At 42.4% G+C, this 22,613-nt stretch overlaps 1 protein-coding gene across 1 annotated transcript in view; it reads right to left on the bottom strand.

Moving 5' to 3' along the window:
- Nucleotides 1-176: 176 nt before the first annotated feature.
- Nucleotides 177-22,613, bottom strand: part of si:dkey-66a8.7 (PI-PLC X domain-containing protein 1) — a 33,297-nt gene continuing 10,860 nt past the window's right edge. The window contains exons 3-6 of the mRNA XM_037674365.1: nucleotides 21,974-22,102; nucleotides 21,749-21,904; nucleotides 21,484-21,667; nucleotides 177-445 (exon numbers count right to left, since the gene is read on the bottom strand). Of these exons, the coding sequence (XP_037530293.1) occupies nucleotides 177-445; nucleotides 21,484-21,667; nucleotides 21,749-21,904; nucleotides 21,974-22,102 (738 nt within the window). The remainder of the gene's footprint in view (nucleotides 446-21,483; nucleotides 21,668-21,748; nucleotides 21,905-21,973; nucleotides 22,103-22,613) is intronic.

Here is a 22,613-nt window from a genome sequence, read left to right as displayed (position 1 = left end):
GTTTCTACATTTTTTTGTTGTTTTGCTTGGTTTTGTTTTTTTGAATGTCCAGAGGACCAGATTTAAAAGAAAATACAGTTTAAAATTCGAGAAAAACAAAATTTCTTATCTAAAGAATCTGAGAAAATAAAAATAGCTGAGTTCAATCATTTAGAATCACTTTCCATTGAAAACAATTATAAAGACATTTTTTTCATCTGGCTGAAGCTCCTAGACCTCAGTTTGTGATTCAGTTTGATCACTAAAGAACAGAGTGGGAGTGGTCCCACAAAGTCTCCTGCTATAATGTTCAGGCTCTTGGGGTCTGATCCAGGTGTCTGCTGCTCCACCCACTTCCTCAAACACTCCCAGTTGCTGTAGGTCAGCATCCGCAAGGATTCCTTTGGGTTTTTGGTTATGTAGCTCCTTTCAGCTGTGAGATTCAGACCAGCAATGAAGAATCCCTCTGTGGACACAAAGTAGCATCTAAATACGCTCATCATTTTCAGTTTTACATGAATAAATAATATTAACTTTGTTGGGACGCAGTGGTGTAGTCTACGCCATTGGTTCCCAACCTGGGGGGCCCAACCCCCATGGGGGGGGGGGGGGGCACGGGTGTGTGTGTGTGTGTGTGTGTGCGTGTCACATATGTCTGCTTAGAGGTTGTAAAAATGTCAATTTATTGTCTGTGTAACAATTTTAGCAAATATGTTTTTATTTTTAATTATAATGTTTGAAATTTCACCAAATCCTGATTAACACTGAAGAACCCTCATTTTGGTTATGTTTGAAGAGTTTCCTATAATGTATTATGCTAAAAACTAAAATCTGTACTGTCACTTTTAGAGCGCTTTGTTAAGACGTCAGTACTCAGCATCCAGCTCTCAGTTGGCAGCACGTCTGCCTGAGAGGAGGCAGGGAGTTATCGTTGCTCTTGGTTAAGTTCACGATTTATTAACTATATAACATAAACGTAAGCACATGCAGGTGTGAATGTTTAAATGTGTAAATCACACAGAGGAGTCATTTTTCTGACAACATAAGAACATTTCTCCCTACTTTAGAACAGACATTGTTATTACTATTGGTGATGGTGAAAGTCAGGAATACTTTCAGGAACAAGCAGTTGACATCAGAAAGCCTTTGAAAGAGCAGGTAGTGATGTGCACAGAGCTACAGAAGCATCTTTTGAGTGTTCTCTTTTAATCACTAAGGCTGAAAAGCTGCACAATATTGGAGTACAACTTCTGAAACCCGCCTGCCTGAAAATTGTGGAGTTGATGTGCAACAGGGCTCATGCAGTGGATGAAATGAAAACTGTCCCGCTCTCTAACACTGTCAGAGTCAGAGATCTTTATTGTAATTTATTATTTATTGTCATTTCTTTATTGTCATATTATGGGGCGGTTGTGGCTGAGTGATTAGAGCAGTCCTCCTCCAATGCGAGTTGGGGGTTCAAATCCACCAGCAGTCACATGCCTAAGTGTCCCTGGGCAAGACACTGAACCCCTAGTTGTCTCTGATGTGTGTCCCATCAGTGTATGAATGTGATAAAGCTCTGATTAGTCTCTTTAGAATGAGTTGTTCAATTAGCTTTGTAGAGATCTAGTATAGAGCTGTATGAATGGGTAAATAAGGACAATGATTGTAGTGTAAAGCGATTTGAGTATCTTGATCAGATAGAAAGGCGCTATAAGTACAGTCCATTTACCATATTGTCAAGGACAGAATATAGACAAAATGGCTGAAAATTGCAAAAATCAGCTGCATGATAGAATCAGGAAGATATCTTGACAAAACTACAATTTTTATTTTTAAGACGGTTTTTAAGATTACTCTGTTGTTAGTTTTTTTTCAAGTTATGTGAGTAATTCTCAGAACAGTGTTCTTCTAGATTTTTCTTATCTTATTTTTATCTTATTTCTATTGTACAACTACCAGTTTATACCTTTTACAAATAAGTTTGTAACTATTTACTTAATTATTTTATCAATTTGATGAAGAGATTAATCTGATTGTGACAAGGGTTTGAGTATTGTATTTGTGCACAACACAAAAAACACCAGGAATATTTAAAATTATTTATTAGTAAAATGCCACTGGTGGAGGTCTGGTTCCGGGCCCGGGTCCAATCTGTAGAGATACGTGGGTTAGTGACTTTAACCAGACTGTGAAGGCTCAGGTAATTGTGATAACAATAAGCAGAGTCACTAACCTTCACAGTCGATAGCAAGGTGTACTCTTTAGTTTGGTTTGGAAGGATGATGTCCAGGGCCGAGACTTGGCAGCAGCAGAGTGTAAGCACACTGAGTGCAGCTTTGGGGAAAATCCAGAGAGAGATGTTTGTGGGACAGGCTTGGGTCGAGAACCGTGGGTCAGAAATCAGAATCCAAAACCAGAGGAAGATCCAGGAGGCGTAGTCAAGACAAACAAACAGGGCCGGTACTGTGGTCAGATTTCAAAGTCCAAAACAGGCAAGGACAAGGCAAGGCGAAGAAACCAGAAGACAGGTGTGGGATCAGGATTTGAGAAACAGGCAAGGCTTGAACATGAATGCTGGACATTTACTCACACAAGGCTTCCAATAATCTGGCACTGAGGACTATGAACAGGGAGTTTAAATAGGGGACTGAGCAGGTGACATGCATGAGCCTGATTGCAGGGAGAGTGAGTGTAGTGAGAAAGTGGCAGGAGCAGAGCATGGCTAAGCAAAATATGGAAGAATAAACAGAAACATGAAAACAAGGGATCTTTGGTATGAAGGGGGAACAAAACATGGCAGCTGGGCACACAAACGTGACAGATTGAGTCTTTTACGGGAGGGGAGTAGCGAGGGATTGGGGGGTCTCAGATTGGCTAGGAAGCAAGAAGGGGGGTCTTTGAGGAAAATAGGTTGGGAACCTCCTCCTTGAATGTCCACCTTATCGTGGTGGAGGCGTGTGTGCGCCTGAATGATTCTAGGAGCTATGCTGTCGAGGGCACTTATAATTGTCCCTGGTAGTGTCTCCCAAGGCCGATTGGTCCAAAGTGACAGGCCAGACAAAGAGCGATTCGGAAGATTTTTATGGACATGACAGCAAGGAACTCGGTGTCCCTTGCCCGGACGTGGGTTACTGGGGCCCCACTCTGGAGCCAGGCCTGGGGGAGGGGCTCATCGGCAAGCACCTGGTGACCGAGTCTCTACCCATGGGGCCCGGTTGGGCTCAGACAAAAAGGAGCAGCATGGGTTCGTCTTCCTGTGGACCCACCACCTGTAGGAAGGGCCATAAAAGTCGGGTGCTGTCAAGATAGGGTTTTGGATTCAGAATAAGCCAGACACAGGAGTGCAAAAACAAGAACAGTTTTTATTTATTATAGGCTGTGGGTGCGAAGTCAGGATCAGCTGAGTTGACAGTCTTCACAGGCAGACAGTCTTCACGGGCAGATGGAGAGTGAGAGTCACCTGTCTAGTCTGCAGCGATGACGTCACTGGTCCTGTGCAGAGCAGCTGTAGAAAAAAGCTGCAATAACGTGGTTTGAGGGGCAAATCCAATAATGTGGTCTGGTTGTCAGAGCAGGGATCATGAACAGGAAGGCAGAGGTCTAGATTCAAAATCCAAAAACATAATCTGTGAAGCATGGTCTTAGTAGAGGAAACGGGGTGCGTTACCATGGCCAGAGAGGCAGACAAATCCAAGAGGGGCAGGCAAGGCTAGGAGTCCAAAAACAGGTGAGGATACAAGGCAAGGCAAGACAAGGGCAGGCCACAAGAAACTATGAATGGCTTTACTATCAGTGACCAAAAGTGGTGTAATAATTTGGCAAAGGACAAGTGAAAGTGGAACTCTTTAAATAGGGCCAAGATCCGTTGCAGTGAATCAGGCTGATGAGCTGATGAGCTGAAAGTGCAGAGGGGGGTGTGACTAATGACTGAGAAGAAAAAGAGCATGATGACAAAGAGGAGCAGAAACATGACATGATGGGGCTGTGAGTGTGAGACAGAGGCTGATGGGGGGGTCAGCGGGGGCTGCTGGCCATGACATACCCCCCCCCCCCCTTTAAGGTCTAGCATCCTGACGGACCACCAGGGAAAGAAAAAAAAGCTAGAATCGGACGGATAGAGGGGGTCCGGAGGCGGACAAGAAAATAAGTGGGTGGAGAGGGTCTTGGAGGAGGGCAAGAAACAGATTTGCAACCAGAAGGGCTGTCCAGAGCTGTTCCAGGGCTCCGGTAGGTGGCCATGAGGTCATCCAGCAAGTGGCAATGTCAAGGGTGAAAGGCTGGGCAACCCTTCAATACCTTGCGATTGGGTCAGATCTGTGGTAGTCGTGGAGCCCTGGAATACTGCAGCTGGTGACGTGGCAGGCTGTGGAGCTGCAGCAGGCGATGACTTGGGGTCCGGTGGAGCTGCAGCGGGTGACGTGGGGACCAGTGGAGCTGCAGTGGGTGACATGGGATCCAGTGGAGCTGCAGTAGGTGATGTGGTGTCCAGTGGATCTGCAGCAGGTGATGTGGGGTCCTATGGCTCTGCAGCGGGTGACGTGGGCTCCTGTAGCTCTGCGGCAGGCGACATGGAGGCCTGGGGCTCTGTTACAGATGACATGGATGCCTGGGGCTCTGCAGCAGATGAAGTGGAGGCCTGGGGCTCTGAAGCAGATGACATGGAGGCCTGGGGCTCTGCAGCAGATGACGTGGAGGACTGGGGCTCTGTAGCAGATGACGTGGAGGCCTGGGGCTCTGCTGCAGACGACGTGGAGGCCTGAGGCACTGCTACAGATGATGTGGAGGCCTGGGGCACTGCTGCAGATGACGTGGAGGCCTGGGGCTCTGCTGCAGTCATGGAGGCCTGTGGAGCTGCTGCAGTCATGGTGGTCTTGGGTTCTGCAGCAGGTTTGAAAGTCATGGGTTTTGCAGCTGAGACTGGACCTGATGCAGGCAAGTAGCTATGAAAAGTCACTGGGGTGGGTAGGCAAAACCTGGCACAGAGCATGGTTTTCAATAGTTGCATCTGATTGTCCAGATTAGTCAAGGAGTCCTTGAGCCCAGAGAGCCACTCCTGTTCTGGCTTTGAATCCATTTTGGCCAAATTATTCTGTCAAGATTGGGTTTTGGACTCATACTAAGCCAGATACAGGAGTGCAAAAACAAGAACAGTTTTTATTTATTATAGGCTGTGGGTGCAAAGTCAGAATCAGCAGAGCTGACAGTCTTCACAGGCAGACAGTCTTCACAGGCAGATGGAGAGTGAGAGTCACCTGTCAAGTTTGCAGTGATGATGTCACTGGGCCTGTGCAGAGCAGCTGCAGTAAAAAGCTGCAATAATGTGGTTTGAGGGGCAAATCCAATAACCGGGTCTGGTTGTCAGAGCAGGGGTCATGAACAGGAAGGCAGAGGTCCATATTCAAAATCCAAAAACGTAATTCGTGAAGCGTGGTATTAGTAGAGGTAACAGGGTGTGTCACCATGGCCAGAGAGGCAGACAAATCCAAGAGGGGCAGGCAAGGCAAGGAGTCCAAAAACTGGCAAGGATACAAGGCAAGGCAAGGCAAGACAAGGCAAGGGCAGGGTACAAGAAACTATGAATGGCTTTACTATCAGTGACCAAAAGTGGTGTAATAATTTGGCAAAGGACAAGTGAAAGTGGAACTCTTTAAATAAGGCCAAGAACCGTTGCAGTGAATCAGGGCTGATGAGCTGAAAGTGCAGAGGGGGACGTGGCTAATGATAGGGAAGAAAAACAGCATGGTGACAAAGAGGAGCCGAAACATGACATGATGGAGTTGTGAGTGTGAGACAGGGGCGTGATGCCATGGGCAGTGGCCGAAGGCGGGGACCTTGGCACTCTGACCCTTGCTTGCCAATGCTGGCTCTTGGGACATGGAATGTGACTTCTCTGGTGTGGAAGGAGCTTGAGATTGTGCATGAGGTTGAGAGGTACTGACTAGATATAGTTGGGTTCACCTCAACGTACAACATGGGCTCTGGAACCAATCTCCTTGAGAGGGGCTGGACCTTATTCCACTCTGGAGTTGCCCATGGTTAGAGGAGTCGAGCTGGTGTGGATCTACTTCTAGCCCCTTGACTTAGTGCCTGTGGGTTTGAGTTTTCCCTGGTAGATGAGAGGGTGGCTTCCCTTTGCCTTCAGGTGGGGGGACAGACTCTGACTGTTAACTGTGCCTATGCACGGAACGGCAGTTCAGAGTATCTAGCCTTCTCGGAGTCCTTGGCAGGGGTGCTAGAAGGTGTGCCAGCTGGGTATCCTTTATTCTGCTGGAGGACTTCAATGCCCACGTGAGTAGCAACAGTGTGACCTGGAGGGGCGTGATTGGGAGGAAAGGCCTCTCTGATATGAACCTGAGTGGTGTTCTGTTGTTGGACTTCTGTGCTAGTCATAATTTGTCCATCACAAACACCATGTTCGAACATAAGGGTGTCCATAAGTACACTTGGCACCAGGACACCCTAGGTCATAGTTCCATGATAGACTTCATAGCCGTGTCATCTGATTTGCAGCCATTTGTTTTGGACACTCGGGTGAAGAGAGGAGCTGAGCTGTCAACTGATCACCACTTGGTAGTGAGTTGGATCAGATGGTGGGGGAAGATGCCGGACAGATGCGGTAGACCCCAACGTGTAGTGAGGGTTTGCTGGGAACGTGTGGCAGAAGAACCCATCAGAGAGATCTTCATCTCACACCTCCAGGACAGCTTTAACCACATCCCAGCTGAGGTGGAGGAAATTGAGTCTGAGTGGGCCATGTTCTGCACCTCGCTTGTTGAGGTAGCTGCCTGGAGCTGTGGCCGTAAGGTTGTCGGTGCTTCTCGTGGTGACCATCCACGAACTTGGTGGTAGACACCCCAGGTTAGGGAGGCTGTCAAGCTGAAGAAGGAGTCCTATTGGGCCTTGTTGGCCAGTGGGACTCTAGAGGCAACTGAGGAGTACCGGAGGGCCAAACGGTCCGCAGCCTTGGCTGTTTCTGAGGCAAAAGCTCAGATGTGGGACGAGTTTGGTGAGACGTTGTATAATGACTCTCTGTCAGCCACGAGGAGATTCTGGCAAACCATCAGACGGCAGGAGGGGAAATCAGCACTTTACTAACATTGTATTCAGTGAAGGTGGGCTGCTGTTGACCTCAATCAGTGATGTCGTCGGAAGGTGGAAGGAATACTTCTCAGACCTTCTCAATCCCACCAGCACATCTTCCATGGAGGAAGCTGAGTCGAGGGACTTTGGGGTTGATCTATCCATAACTGTGGTTGAGGTCGCCGAGGTAGTTAAAAAGCTCTGAGGCGGCAAGGCTCCAGGAGTGGATGAGATTCACCCTGATTTCCTTAAGGCTCTGGATGTTGTGGGGCTGTCTTGGCTGACACTCCTTTGCAACGTCGTGTGGACATCGGGGGCAATGCCACTGGATAGGCAGGCTGGGGTGGTGGTTCCCCTCTTCAAAAAGGGGGACCGGAGGGTGTGTTCTAATTATAGGGGCATCACTCTCCTCAGCCTCCATGGTAAGGTCTATTCAGTGGTAATTGAGAAGCGAGTTTGATAGATTGGGGGCGGCTGCGGCTGAGTGGTTAGAGCAGTCATCCTCCAATGCAAGAGCTGGGGGTTCGAATCCACCAGCAGTCACATGTCGAAGTGTCCCTGGGCAAGACACTGAACCCCTCATTGCCTCTGATGTATGTCCCATCAGTTTATGAATGTGATAAAAGCTCTGATTAGTCTGTTGAGAATATTTGTTCAATTAGCTTTGTAGAGATCTAGTAGAGTGCTGTATGAATGGGTAAATGAGGACACAGATTGTAGTGTAAAGCGCTTTGAGTATCTCGATAAGATAGAAAGGCGCTATATAAGTACAGTCCATTTACCATTTAACATTCAATCGTTGGTCAAACCTCAGATCCAGGAGGAACAATGTGGGTTCTGTCCTGGTCGTGGAACACTGGATCAGCTCTTTACCCTCACTAGGATCCTCGAGGGGTCATGGGAGTTAGTCCATCCTGTCTACATATGTTTTGTGGATTTGGAGAAGGCATTCGACCGTGTTCCTCGGGGCACACTGTGTAGGGTGCTCCGTGAGTATGGGATTGGGGGCCCGTTACTATGGGCTGTTCAGTCCCTATAGAGCTTTAGAGCGTGACGTCACTTGTCCAAGGTGCGGCAGTTGATGGGATAGGATGGGGCCGGATCCACCATTTTTATAGTCCTCCATATTAACTGTTGAAAACAAGCTTTCTCGCTGACTTTTTTTTAAATCTACGTACGTTAAAACAGTTTAGCAATGGTCCAAAATTGATGCGTTATTGGATGTAATGTCCGGTCACACGACTGGAATTGTACAAAGATCGAAAACGGACTTTTTAAATAGAGTCTCCACCAGGAAACAACGCGAGGAGCTCATGTGTCGGACTAACAAAAAGGAGAAGTGAGACGTCTTGATAACTTTCTCCAGCGTCCCAAGATACCTGCTAGTTTGTTCCAGACATTCTGGTGAGTGTCTAAATTCAGTTTGTTGGTGTTGTGCCATGAATTTATGCCATGATTTTGTTGGAGTGTATCATGTTTAGTTCATATTAGTTCATAGAAGTGGGTCAACCTGGTTTAGGTCAGGTTTATATTTTGCATATAACTTAATCCGAGTTTAGACAGAGTGGACGTCTGTGCAATTGTGAAATAAACTGTTTAAATTTTCTAGTGTTGCCACTTTTACTGTAGTAATACTGATCTGTGTTCTGATATGTCCTCTTCAAGACAAACCTTCAGATGAAGTGGATGAAACTCCAGGAGAGGAGCTCAGTGAGGCTGCAGATGATGGAGAGGAGGAACATGAAGCAGAGTTGTAGTCCTCCACCCCTCTCTGCTGCTTCTCCTCTGTTACCCACCCACACCCACATTGAAACAGGGTCAACTCGCCCACGGCTCAAATTAAATAAACCAAAAATCAGCTCTAAAAATATAAACCATAAAAATCTGATTAAAATAAACGCAGTTACTTTACCAGAGCAAAATCATAAAATCATTAATTGTGGATTATTGAACATCAGATCTCTTTCCTCTAAATCCCTGTTAGTTAATGAACTGATAACTGATCATCATATTGATTTATTCTGTCTGACAGAAACTTGGCTACAACAGGAGGATTTTGTTGGTATAAATGAATCCACTCCTGTTAATTATTTAAATGTTCATGTTCCTAGAACAACTGGCCGAGGTGGAGGAGTAGCTTCTATTTTTCAGTCAGGATTATTAATTAATGCTAAACCAGTTATTAGTTATGATTCTTTTGAATCGCTGCCCCTCAGTCTTTCTCATCCAAAATGGAAATCAGAAAAGCCACTTTTACTAGTTGTTATATATCGTCCACCAGGCGCTTACTCTCAGTTTTTGTCTGAATTCTCAGAATTATTAACAGAATTATTATTAAATACTGATAAAATCATCATAATGGGTGATTTCAATATTCATGTGGATGTTGAGAGTGATAGCTTAAGCATAGCCTTTAATAATTTAAAAGACTCATTTGGTTTTACCCAAAACATCCGCACATCTACTCATTCTTATCATCACACTCTTGATTTAGTTCTGACCTATGGTGTAGAGATTAAGGACTTGGTAATAGTTCCTCAAAATCCTGTTCTGTCCGACCATTTTTTAATAACCTTTGAGTTTACATTAAATGACTACACAGTCACTGAGAGTAAATTTCATCTCAGCAGGTGCTTATCAGAAAATGCTGTAACCAAATTTAAACAATCTCTTCCATCAATGTTTCCTCTGTCTTGCAGAGTAATGCATCAGAGAACAGAGACTTAGATCATCTAGTTGATCATCTTACAACTTCAATGCAAACTTCACTTGATAAAATTGCTCCACTGAAAAAGAAAGTAATCAATCAGAGGAAACTGGCTCCTTGGTTCAATTCTGAGTTACGTACTTTAAAGCAGCATCTAGAAACCAGGAGAGAAAATGGTGCTCTACTAATGTTGAAGAATTTTATTTAACTTGGAAAGATAGTCTGCTAACATATAAAAAAGCTCTCCATAAAGCTAGAACTTTATAGTACTCATCTTTAATAGAGGAGAATAAAAATAACCCTAGGTTTCTGTTTAGTACTATTGCTAGACTAATTAAAAGTCCCATTTCTGTTGAACCATGTATCCCTACAACTATAAGTAGTGATGACTTCATGAGATTCTTTATAAATAAAATTATTTCAATTAGAGAGAAAATTCAAACCATCCTTCCTTCTACTATCTCTAGTCCCCTGTCAAATGAGACAACTTTAAAAATTTCACTAGAGCCTGATTTATGTTTGGACAGTTTTTGTCTTGTTGAGCTCTGAATTGTCAAAAATAATAACCTCATCCAAACCATCCACATGTCTGCTAGATCCCATCCCAACCAGACTGTTTAAAGAGGTATTTCCACTAATTAATGTCCACATTTTGGATCTACTTAATTTGTCTTTAATGGATGGTTATGTACCACAGAGCTTTAAGGTTGCTGTAATTAAACCTTTACTTAAGAAGTCTGATCTTGATTCAGAAATTCTGGCCAACTATAGACCTATATCTAATCTAACTTTCATCTCAAAAATTCTAGAGAAAATAGTTGCAGGTCAGTTGCGTGAACATCTACAAAGAAATAATCTGAAGAGTTTCAGTCAGGGTTTAGAGCTCATCATAGCACAGAAACAGCACTAGTAAAAGTCACTAATGATATTCTCATGGCCTCAGACAATGGACTTGTGTCTCTACTGGTCCTGTTAGACCTCAGTGCTGCATTTGATACATTTGATCACAATATTTTACTACAGAGGCTTGAATATGATGTTGGGATTACAGGAACAGCTCTAAAATGGTTTAAATCATTTCTATCTGATAGATTCCAGTTTGTAAATGTAAATAATAAATCTTCTTCATACACCAAAGTTAGTCATGGAGTTCCTCAGGGCTCAGTGCTTGGGCCAATACTCTTTACTTTATATATGCTTCCATTAGGTAAAGTTATTAAACAGCATGGGATACATTTTCATTAAGTTGATGACACACAATTATATTTGTCCATTAAACCCAATGAATCCAATCAGCTACTTAGACTACAAGCATGTCTTAAAGACATAAAAACCTGGATGACCCTTAATTTTCTCCTGTTGAACAGACAAGACTGAGGTTTTGGTTTTTGGACCTGAGCCCCTTAGGAATGAATTTTTCAGTCTTTCTCCCTCCTTAGATGCATTAATCTGTCCTCCAGCTCTAATGTTAAAAATCTTGGTGTTATTTTTGATCAGGACATGTCTTTTATCCCCCACATTAAAAACGTTACTAGAACCTCCTTCTTCCACCTGCGTAATATCACTAACATTAGAAACATCTGATCTAAAGATGATGCAGAAAAACTGGTCCATGCATTTGTCACATCTAGACTGGACTATTGCAATGGTTTATTATCTGGGTGTCCAAATACTTCTTTAAAACGTCTTCAGTTGATCCAAAATGCTGCTGCCAGAGTCTTAACTGGAGTTACTGGGAGAGATCATATTTCTCCAGTTTTAGCTTCTCTCCATTGGCTCCCTGTCAAATCCAGAATAGAATTCAAAATCTTACTTCTAACCTACAAAGCTCTCAACAACCTAGCTCCATCTTATATTACAGATCTTATTGTTCCATATTTTCCTAACAGAGCTCTTCGCTCTCAGGCTGCAGGTTTACTTGTGGTTCCTAGAGTTTACAAAAACAGAATGGGAGGCAGATCTTTCAGTTCTCAGGCTCCTCTCTTGTGGAACCAACTTCCAACCTCTGTCCATGAGGCTGACACATTATCCAATTTTAAAACTAGGCTTAAGACTTTCCTTTTTGATAAATCCTATAGTTAGGGTCGGCTTGGGTTTCCTGAGCTGTCCCTTAGTTCTGCTGCTATAGGCTTAGACTGCTGGAGGACAAACTGACCACACTTTTCACTCTGCTACTGTCTTTACTTACTCTGCTCAACCTGTTTTGAATTTGTAATTATTGTTTCTATCCTTAATATGCGGGGTTTTTTTTTTTTTTTTTTTTGTCTTTCAGTTACACCTGGACCTATATCTGGACCTGGACCTGGACCTGGACCTATATCTGGACCTGGACCTATATCTGGACCTGGACCTGGACCTATACCTGGACCTATATCTGGACCTATACCTGGACCTGGACCTACATCTGGACCTGGACCTATACCTGGACCTATACCTGGACCTATACCTGGACCTATATCTGGACCTGGACCTGGACCTATACCTGGACCTATACCTGGACCTACCATTCTGTGTTAGTCTGTCTCTCCTTCCTGTCCTCTCAACCAGCCGGTCAAAGCAGATGGTCTCTTGTCCTGAGCTGGTTCTGCTGGAGGTTTCTTCCTGTTAAAGGGAGTTTTTCTTTCCACTGTCTCCACTGTGCTTGCTCAGGATGGGAGACTGCAACGAAGCCAAGATTCATCTTGTCTGCTGGATTCCTTATATAGAGAACTTTACTAATTGGCTTTTATGTGAATGTTCCTGTAAAGTCCCTGAGACAACTTTGTTGTGATTTGGCGCTACAGAAATAAACTGAGTTGAACTGAATAGTGTGGTTGTAAATTTAATGCTAATGAAACCTGCACATGCTGCTACTGATATATGTAAAATGTAGTTTGGAAAAAAATTATATTTGCTGAAGTCATTGATTTGAAATATATTTACAGTTGAATAAAAACTTTCAAGTGTTTGTTTTTTTCTCATCTAATAAAAACTCGTGTGGTAAATATTCATGAAACATTTGATTCATCACTTCAGGGAACATGTAAACTTGATGAAATTTATCACATTTGTAATAAACATTTGATGTATTAACATATTTCAGGTAAGAAATAAACATGTAAAGAAACATCCTATTTTGAAGTAAACATTTTATGTAATTTAATGTTTCTAGTAACAAACATGATGAACATGGTGTGAGGTAAAACATTTCATAGAAAACTGCTGCACAAATTGTTCAAATATAAGTTAACAGCATGATTTACATATTTCTGTCTCCTTGAAGCTGCAGCACAAACGTGCTCTGAGAAATATGTTTAAGAAGCTTCGTGCTTTCTGGAGACGAGCTTCACACAGTTCCTGTTCTGGAGACACACGGACCACAGCCATGTCTTTCTGGGTCCACACAAGCTCACAGTGGTTTGATGATGGACCTGTGCAGAGTATGGATGATGTTTCTTCAGGTGAACTTCACTCCCTGCCTCCACGGCCTGCTGGATGCTGCATGTCCTAGATTTGTAAGAAAACTTTCTCCAGGCAGCAGCATCACACATTGAGTCCATCAGGAGATGATCCAAGTTCAGGGAAGTTGGTGTTTATGATGAAAACACATTTAACTTTTAGATTTTTCTACTGCTAGCTGTAATTTTAATGTAGGCCTTTGGAGCATCATCCTCATGATTCACACTCCATTTTGTTTGAAATGAGTAGACACAGTGTTATATATATATATATATATATATATATATATATATATATATATATATAAAGTAATCTAATCAGGATTTGAAGTCAACATGTGATTAGATGAGCTCAAGTCATTAAAAATAAGGTAATTAACCATTTCAACTTGGAGCTTTGTAAATCAGTTAAAAACATACTTTAAAAATCACGTGTTCATAGCATACAGAAACTTGATTGATTCCAAAATAATGTACATTAATAATTTATGTAAAATTAAGGAGCCAAGAACAACGTACCTTTGTTCAAACCACAACATATTCTCAATCCGGGGTTTTAAAAATGTCCAAATCATCCACCCAGCCCTTCATAGATTGGACCAGTGCTTCCAGTAACTTGTAATTCTTTAAATGATTTGCAGTGTAAACACTGACACACACCAGATCTGCTGCGAATGTCAGTGGAGGTAAATATTACTCCGGGTCTCTGCTCCTTTTTTATTTTTTCAAAGGCGCGACATTTCCAATTTTACCTATTTTTTCCATGTACCGTTTTTAATCATCTGGGAGAAGTTTGTCACGATACAGTCCACTTTGTTTTGAGCTGTTTTTCAGCGTTATGAAGGAGGATACAGCGGTGACACCACAGACAAACACCAGAGTTGTTGTTTTTTTTTCTGAGGACTATAAAAATGATGGTCGAGACGGGAACGCCCCCACACGTCCCCAACGCAGTGACGTAGGTTCCAAAGCTCTATTGGCTCGCCACATCACACAATAGAGAGGCTTTTTCTACAACATATCATTTTTCCTAATGACGTATGTTCCAAAGCTCTATACAAGCGATGCAAGAGCTTGGTTCGCATTGCTGGCAGTAAGTCGGACCCTTCAGGGTGGGAGTTGGACTCCACCAGGGCTGCCACTTGTCACCGATTCTTTTCATAACTTTTATGGACAGAATTTCTCGGTGCGGCCAGCTGGCGGAGAGTTTTCAGTTCGGTGGCCTCAGGATTCCTTCTCTGCTCTTTGCATATGATGTGGTCCTGTTGGCGTCATCATGCCGTGATCTTCAGCTCTCACTGGAGCGGGTCACAACCAAGTGTGAAGCAGCTGGGATGAGAATTAGCACCGCCAAATCTTAGGCCATGGTCCTCAACCGGAAAAGTGTGAATTGCTCTTTCCAGATCAAGGGTGAGGTTCTGCTTCCAGTGGAGGAGTTCAAGTATGTCGGGGTTTTGTTCAAGATTGAGGGAAGAATGGAGCGTGAGATTAACAGATGGATTGGTGCAGCATCTGCAGTATTGCGGACTCTGTACCGGTCCATTGTGGTGAAGAGAGAGCTGTAAGACAAAACTCTCTGTTTACCAGTCGGTCTACCCAGGGAAGACCCATGACACGCTGGAGAGACTGTCTCTCGGTTGACCTGGGAACGCCTTGGAATCTTCCAGAAGAGCTGGAAGAGGTGGCTGTGGAAAGAGATATCTGAGCTTCCCTGCTCAAACTGCTGCCCCTGCAACCTGACTTTGGAACAAGCGGAATATAATGGACAGATGGATGGAAGGTTGGGAACGACTGGTCTACGCGATATGCTGGCATATGGAGTATACCCACTAGAAAAACGTGTGAATTTCAGTAAACCCACTTAAAAGTTTCCAATGATACATGACACATCATTGGGCACGTGTCATTGATGCATTAAATGGCAGTTCAATTCAATTCAATTCAATTCAGTTTATTTATATGGCACCAAATCACAACAAGTTGTCTCAGGGCACTTTACAGAAACATTCACATAAAAGCCAATTAGTAAAGTTCTCTATCTAAGGAATCCAGCAGTTAAACACTTCTGCAACAATCTGTGTGTATGCAGCGCTTGTTTATTACATTCTTATCCAGTGCAAACTCTTCACACTCCTCTGCTGCTCTGTAGACGCTGCCCTCCCGTTTCCTCCTGTTCACTGAGGCTCACGGCCACTGGCTGAGCTCCAGCTCACTCTACAGCTCACTGCTTTGTAAATGGTTCCTTATTCAGCTGCTCCTGTATGAGTGGCTGGGGCACAGCTGCTGCAGGAGCTCAGTGAGTTACTGTATGTGTGTAGCAACCACCACACGAGTATCATGTGTCAAGTTACTTTAAACAGCTGCTGTTTGGAAATGATTGAATTTTCACACATCCGGTTTATAATATTTTAAAAATATATCAAATATTGTTTCCATAAAGGAGTAAAAGTAGTGTTAAACACAAATATTCAAATAATTCAAACTTTTAAATGCATAAGATTTTGAATATCCCATAATCTAGAGTTCATATTATAATAAAAAATGATTTAAAAAATGTGGAGAAGTGCCTGAGCAAAGGACATGGCTGAAGGTCAAGAATGGGCACCTGTAAACTTCAGGCCTTTGGTCTGCATTAAAAACAGGTCTGACATCCGTGCATGGGCTCAGGAACACTTTCACAAATCATTGTCTGTAAACACTGTTCACCGTGCCATCCATGAATGTCGCTTAAAAAATAAGCCATATGTGAATCCATCCAGAGACGCTGTCAACCTTTCTGGTCCAAAGTTCATTTTAAAAAGGACCAAGGCAAAGTGGAAAACTGTTCTGGATTCATGCTTTTTTTATTATTTTTGGAAACCATAAACACCAAGTCTTCTATACTAGAGGAGGAGGACCATCCAGTCTGTTTGAAGTGCACAATTTCAACCAACCCCTGCCTCACTCATAGTGTATTAGGGTGTATTAGTTGCTATAACATGGACAGCTTACACATCTAGAACATCAATGAAGCAAAATATATAAGGTTTTAGAACATGTGCTCCCATCTGGATGTCTATTTTCTTAAGAAAAGGTCTCAAATATTTTAGCAAGACGATGCTACACCTCATCCTGAGTCCATTACAACAGCTTGGCTCTGGAGTGAAACATTTCAGGTGGAAAATCTCTCAGCAGCTGGTCTGCTCAGTTCCTGGGCGTTTGCAGACTGTTAAAAAGGAGGAGTTGCTTCACAGTGGGAAACATGGCCTTGTCTCGACTTGTTTATTACTGCCATCAGATTCAAAATTACACCCCTACCCTCCACAAGTAATACAGTTTCTTAGTTTAAACATTTAATATGTTTACTATGTCCTACTGTGAACAAAACTAGGGTTTATGAGTTTTAAAAATCATTGCATTCTGCTTTCATTTATATTTTACACAATGTCCCAACCCTGTCAGATTACACATTCAATCTTTAGACCAGATGTGGACAATTTATGGCCTATGGCCCAAAAGTGGCCCTTGGACAATCTTCATCCAGCCCCCAATATCCTTAATTGAAAACAGCTTTAAATAATTCTAACAAGGTTGAGTCAGGTCCTCTGACTGAAGAAGTCTTTTGGATAAAAGACGAAACGTTTCAACAAAGAAGAATCTGTCCAGAGGTCCTGACTTAACCTTGTTGCATTTATCTACCTGGCTTATTGAGCATGCATTAGGAAACTTAAATAAAACTTAAAAACCTGTGTTTTATCAGTGAAACATTAGGAAGTCCAAAAGAAGCATCTTGGACAAATATACTGAACAAAAATATAAACACATTTCTTTTTGCTCCCATTTTTCATGAGCTGTACTCAAAGATCTAAGACTTTTTCTGTGTACACAAAAGGCCTTTTTCTCTCAAATATTGTTCACTAATTTGTGTAAATCTGTGAAGAAAGATGTGGCATATCAAGATGTTGATTAACAGCATGATTATTGTACAGGTGTACCTTAGGTTGCCCACAATAAAAGGCCCACAGAAGGCCATGTGCAGTTTTATCACAGCATTAGGGCTGGACAATAGTGACCAAAATGAATATCTCGATATTTTAAGATAAATGGCGATATATGATATATATCTCGATATAGAGTCTCAGGTCTCAGTCTCTGATAGAGGACATTTGCAAACTGAGGTGTACCGCAAACCCACCCACACAGACCAGTATTTGCAGTTTGACTCCCATCACCCTTTGGAGCACAAGTTAGGAGTCATCAGGACTCTGTACCACAGAGCAGACAGCGTCCCCACTAGCTCAGGAGCCAGACAGAAGGAGAAATCCCACACAAGACAGGCTCTAGAGTAATGTGGATATCCTAACTGGGCCTTCCTGAAAGCAGAGAAGAAACCCAAACAGGACTCCAGTCAGCCATCAGGTGAAAAGGAGGAACCCAGACCAGTGATCATTCCATATGTTGAGGGAGTATCAGAGAAACTGAGACGTTTATTTTCTAAACATAACGTCCCAGTGGCTTTTAAACCCCAAAATACATTAAAGACTGGTTCATCCCAAAGATCCAGTCCCCCGACACAAACAGAGTAATGTTGTGTCTGTTGTTCAGTGTCAGGAGGGTGATCAGTCTTACATCGGGGGAACTAAACAGCCACTGGCCAAAAGGATGGACCAGCACAGAAGATCAACTTCATCAGGCCAGGACTCTGAGGTCTACACTCATCTCCAGGCCAGCGGTCACTCTTTCAAGGATGAAGATGTTCACATCCTGGACAGAGAGGAACGATGGTTTGAGAGAGGAGTAAAGGAGGCCATCTTTGTGAAAAGAAATCGTCCATCATTAAATAGGGGTGGAGCCTCCGGGTTCAACTGTCCCCCTCTTACAATGCTGTGATTGCTAGTATCACTCAGCCCTCTGTGAACAGTAAACAGCCATCAGGTGCTAATGATCCATTGTTAGGCTGATGGTCCTTCTTGAGCATGTGATCAGCTGGTTTTGGTTGTCAGCAGCAAAACTGGTTGATCCACTCTGAGACGGTGCTATTTAAGAGACTGAGCTGAATACAGCTCCTCAGACTGAGGAAGTCTCTCGGATGAAAGACGAAACGTATCTATAATTTTTTTGTTGTTTTGCTTTGTTTTGTTTTTTTGAATGTCCAGAGGACCAGATTTAACTTTTTTAGATTTTTCTACCTGGATTATTGAGTATGCATCAGGATATCTTGATATATATTTTCTTTCCATAAAGTAGTAACAAAAATATATTTTTGAGTCAAAGCTGTGTCCCAGTTGTGACACAGCTCAACAAAGCTGTAACGGTACAAAATAAATGTCTCAAAAATATTTTTTTTTCCTCCATAACAAAACCAAAAACACCGCTGTGCACTTAAAATTTAAACAGAACACATACAGAACAAATGTAATGAAAGGCTGACTTGCTCTTTAAAAAGTCTGATTCTAATCAAGTATATTCATTCAACCTTTATGAACCTTTATGAACCTTTATGAACCTTTATTAACCTTTATGAACCTTTATGAACCTTTATTAACCTTTATGAACCTTTATGAACCTTTATGAACCTTTATGAACCTTTATGAACAAAGCTGTTAGAAAATCCACATTGTTGTGTAGCTGGCTTGTTTACTGAGCTCGTTTCTGTTTGATTACGGCTAGTTTCTTTCTGAATTTCATAGTTCCTATCATCTTGAATGCACCGTGGCTGTTCCAATGCATGTGAACGCACCGCACTGTGTAAAGTGCAGAGCTGCGTATGTCTTGAGTTTTTTTCTCCTTTGACATGGACACACCTTTGCTGTTCGAACTTGTTTGTGCTTTACTGGTTTACTGCTGTGTTTAAATACCAGAAGAAACACAGAAAATAAATGAAATAAATGACTGGATATTTGTCTCTGTACTTTTTAATGAGAAGACAACTTCATACCGTGCCACTCTAAACCAGCTGAGCACCAAACCTCTCCTTTGTAGCAGCTACCGCCATTTTCATTCCTATCAGGAATTTAAAGTGGCTCTCCCACTGTGAGTCAACAAAGACATATCTGCACATCTTAGCTCAGCTTTATAATTCAAATAGTCTTCAGCTGCAGCAAGCAGCTGGTGAGGGGCGGGCTTGTATTCAGTGAGGGAAAGAGGAGGAGCTGCGTCAAGACGCAGACTGGGAGGAAAAACTGGTGGATTTTCAAGTATAATTATAACTCTACATATGTAGAGTATAAGACTACATCGTTTTTATCGATATAGTCTCATTTTATATTGCATATGAAATTATCTCAATGTTTTTAAAACATTGAGATATCGCCCAGCCCTACAGCATGATGCCACAGATGTTGCACGTTTTGAGGGAGCGTACAGTTGGCATGCTGCAACATGAGGTGACAGTCGTGGATGAAAGGCACAGCAGTGGGCCTCAGGATCTCGTCACAAAATCTCATCAATAAAATTCAACTGTGTTTATTGTCCATAACGTATGCCTGCCCATACTCTAACTCCACCGCCACCATGGACCTCTCAGTTCACAATGTTGACATCAGTAAACCACTCACCCACAAAATGCCATTTGTCCGTCATCTGCCCTGTACAGTGAAAACCAGGATTGATCCGTGAAGAGAACACCTCCAACATATCACCATTGAATGTGAGCATTTGTCCACTCAAGTCTGTTACGATGACAAATTGCAGTCAGGTGGAGACCCCGATGAGGATGACGAGCAGCAGATGAGCTTCACTGAGACAGTTTCTGACAGTTTGTACAAAAAATATTTGGTTATGCAACCGATTGTTGCAGCAGCTGTCTGGGTGGCTGGTCTCAGATGATCTTGGAGGTGAAAATGTTGGATGTGGAGGTCCTGGGCTGGTGTGGTTACATGTGATCTGCGGTTGTGAGGACAGTTGGATGTACTGCCAAATTCTCTGAATGCTTTTGGAGATGGCTTATGGCAGAGAAATGAAAATTCAGTTCACGGGCAACAGCTCTGGGCTACATTCTTTCAGCTAATTGCATGCCCCCTTTAACCTGGAACATCTGTGGCATTGTGCTGTGTGGTAAAACTGCACATTTTAGAGTGGCCTTTTATTGTGGTCAGCCTAAGACACACCTGTACAATAATCATGCTGTCTAATCAGCATCTTGATATGCCACACCTGTGAGGTGGATGGATTATCTCAGCAAGGAAAAGTGCTAACACAGATTTACACAAATTAGTGAACAATGAAAGAAAAAGGCCTTTTGTGTACATGGAAAAAGTTTTAGATCTTTGAGTTCAGCTCATGAAAAATGGAAGCAAAAACAAAAGAGCAGAGTTTATATTTTTGTTTAGTGTAAATCAAAAATGTTTGGATTAGTCTACAGAGTATTGGGGAGATATTTTTATCAAGCATGCTAACTACTAGTCCTGTCGCGATAAACAATAAATCAATTAATTGCATGATGAATGAAAATTATCGACCTCATTTTCATTTATCAGCTTTATCGTTTCTTCGTGTCTCTCTTTCTGCTGAAGACACTGGATGACAAAATGCTCAGCTCCGGTGCTCTTCACTGACTCCTCCCTTTCTCTTTTCTCTTTAAAATCTGTTTTAACGATCCAAAAATCACGTTTTTGGGTCGTTAAAAGCAACTAAGCTGAGAAGCTAAGCTATGAGCTAAGCTAACAGGCCGACATCGGGGAAAAAAACTCCATCTTGTCGAAACTATAACATTCATGGTTGAAACCTGTGCCTTTGTGTAAAAAGTTCTATTTTTCTGCAAAAAAAAAGCTGAGAACTTGTTTACTTTTTTTTTTTATTAATAGCTTTATGTGACAAATGCTAAAGAGCTCAAAACATTCCGAGCATCCACCATTTTGAAAAACGAAAAACAACTACGAGAGACAGCCCATCAGAGGGGCTTCCCTCCCATTTTTCTTAAAGAGACACGCTGCTGCTCGCTCCCTCACTATCATGAATCCTTCGGTTTAAACAGTCTTATACTGCCATCCAGTGGTCAAAAAAAGGTACCACACAGATATTAACCCAATTTTCTTCTTAAATTTGACAATAATTACTCATTATTGTCAAATTTCAAACAATATTATCATTTATCGCAATAATTTCTGAGACGATTAATCGCCCAGCAAAATTTGTTATTGTGACAGGCCTACTAACTACAGCCAAACAAAAAAAGCCTGAAAAATGTATTCAAGATTATCTGTCTTAAAGAAAATGTATTTTTCATTTCTCTGTTTGGCCATTTGCTTGCGTTAAATATCTTGATATGGACCTCTGGAAAACATTGTTGCCCACCCCTGCTGTAGACCATCTCACCTGGACGTCCCATGTCTTTTTGCCAGTCGAGGAAACTGATCACATCCTGTGCTGTGCACTTGTTGGCCCACCAGTAAGGGATGGCAGGCCACAGTTCTGGATGTCTAGCTGTGATCTGGGAGTCGTAGGACAGAATGACCTGGTAACCAGATGCCCACAGACTCCGCAGGCTCAGGTTTGGTTCCTGTGCAGGTTGAAAGAGATACAATAAGGCAACACTTTCTCTTTTTCCTCTGTACATTACCTGCTCTAGGAGACAGCTAACCTTCCAGGGGCACAGCTTCGGGCCAAACAACTTCTTCAAGCAACAAATGAATGCTTCGTGGTATCTGTCATCTATGCCCTCAAAATGACTGCAGGCCAGGATCACAATCTCCTTCGGGTGAGAACATAGCCAGCTGACAACAGACACCAGGGTTTCCTGTTCAGGAGGGACATCGTAAATGCTGTGAAGTGAAATGAAGCATTTATCAAAGTGACCTGAACTCACTAAAACTGTCAAATGTGTGTATATGACGTGGGTGAAGTAGAGGTCACTGGATGAGTCATTGGGTTTGTGGGCAACACGGAGATCAAAGTATCGAATACCCATCGAAAGTTGCTCCTCGATGGTTTTATCCTAAAGGTAAGAAACAGTAAATGTCATAATGCAAAAAACAACAACATTTTTTTTTCTTTATCAGCAAATCAATATATAGAAATCAGTATACAGTAGTCCCTCGCTACTACGCGGTTTGTTTTTCGCGGACTCGTACTATCACGTTTTTTTAAAGTAAGATTAAACATGACACACAATTGGCTGATTGATGGATGAGCCGCACGATCGGCATGAAATTTTTATTTAAAATAAATTATTTTAAAATTATTTAGCACCTGTGTGCAGCCCACATCCATGGGAGAAGCCTCCTTCTGCAGCTGATCAGCTGATCTCCGTGCAGAGCGAAGAAGTGGGCGTGGCTGAGATAATTACATTCTGTGCTCTTTTACAGCGTTTAGAGTTTAGAAACATTGTTTAGAATATTGCAAGATTGTGGAAAGCATTTAAAACGCATTAAGATATATATGCTATGATACATATATGATATATATATATATATATATATATATACATATATATATATATATACATA

Source organism: Nematolebias whitei, chromosome 3, assembly GCF_014905685.2.
Source record: "Nematolebias whitei isolate Nwh7 chromosome 3, NemWhi1, whole genome shotgun sequence".
Classification (NCBI taxonomy): domain Eukaryota; kingdom Metazoa; phylum Chordata; class Actinopteri; order Cyprinodontiformes; family Rivulidae; genus Nematolebias; species Nematolebias whitei.
This window is presented reverse-complemented; position numbering and strand designations above follow the sequence as displayed.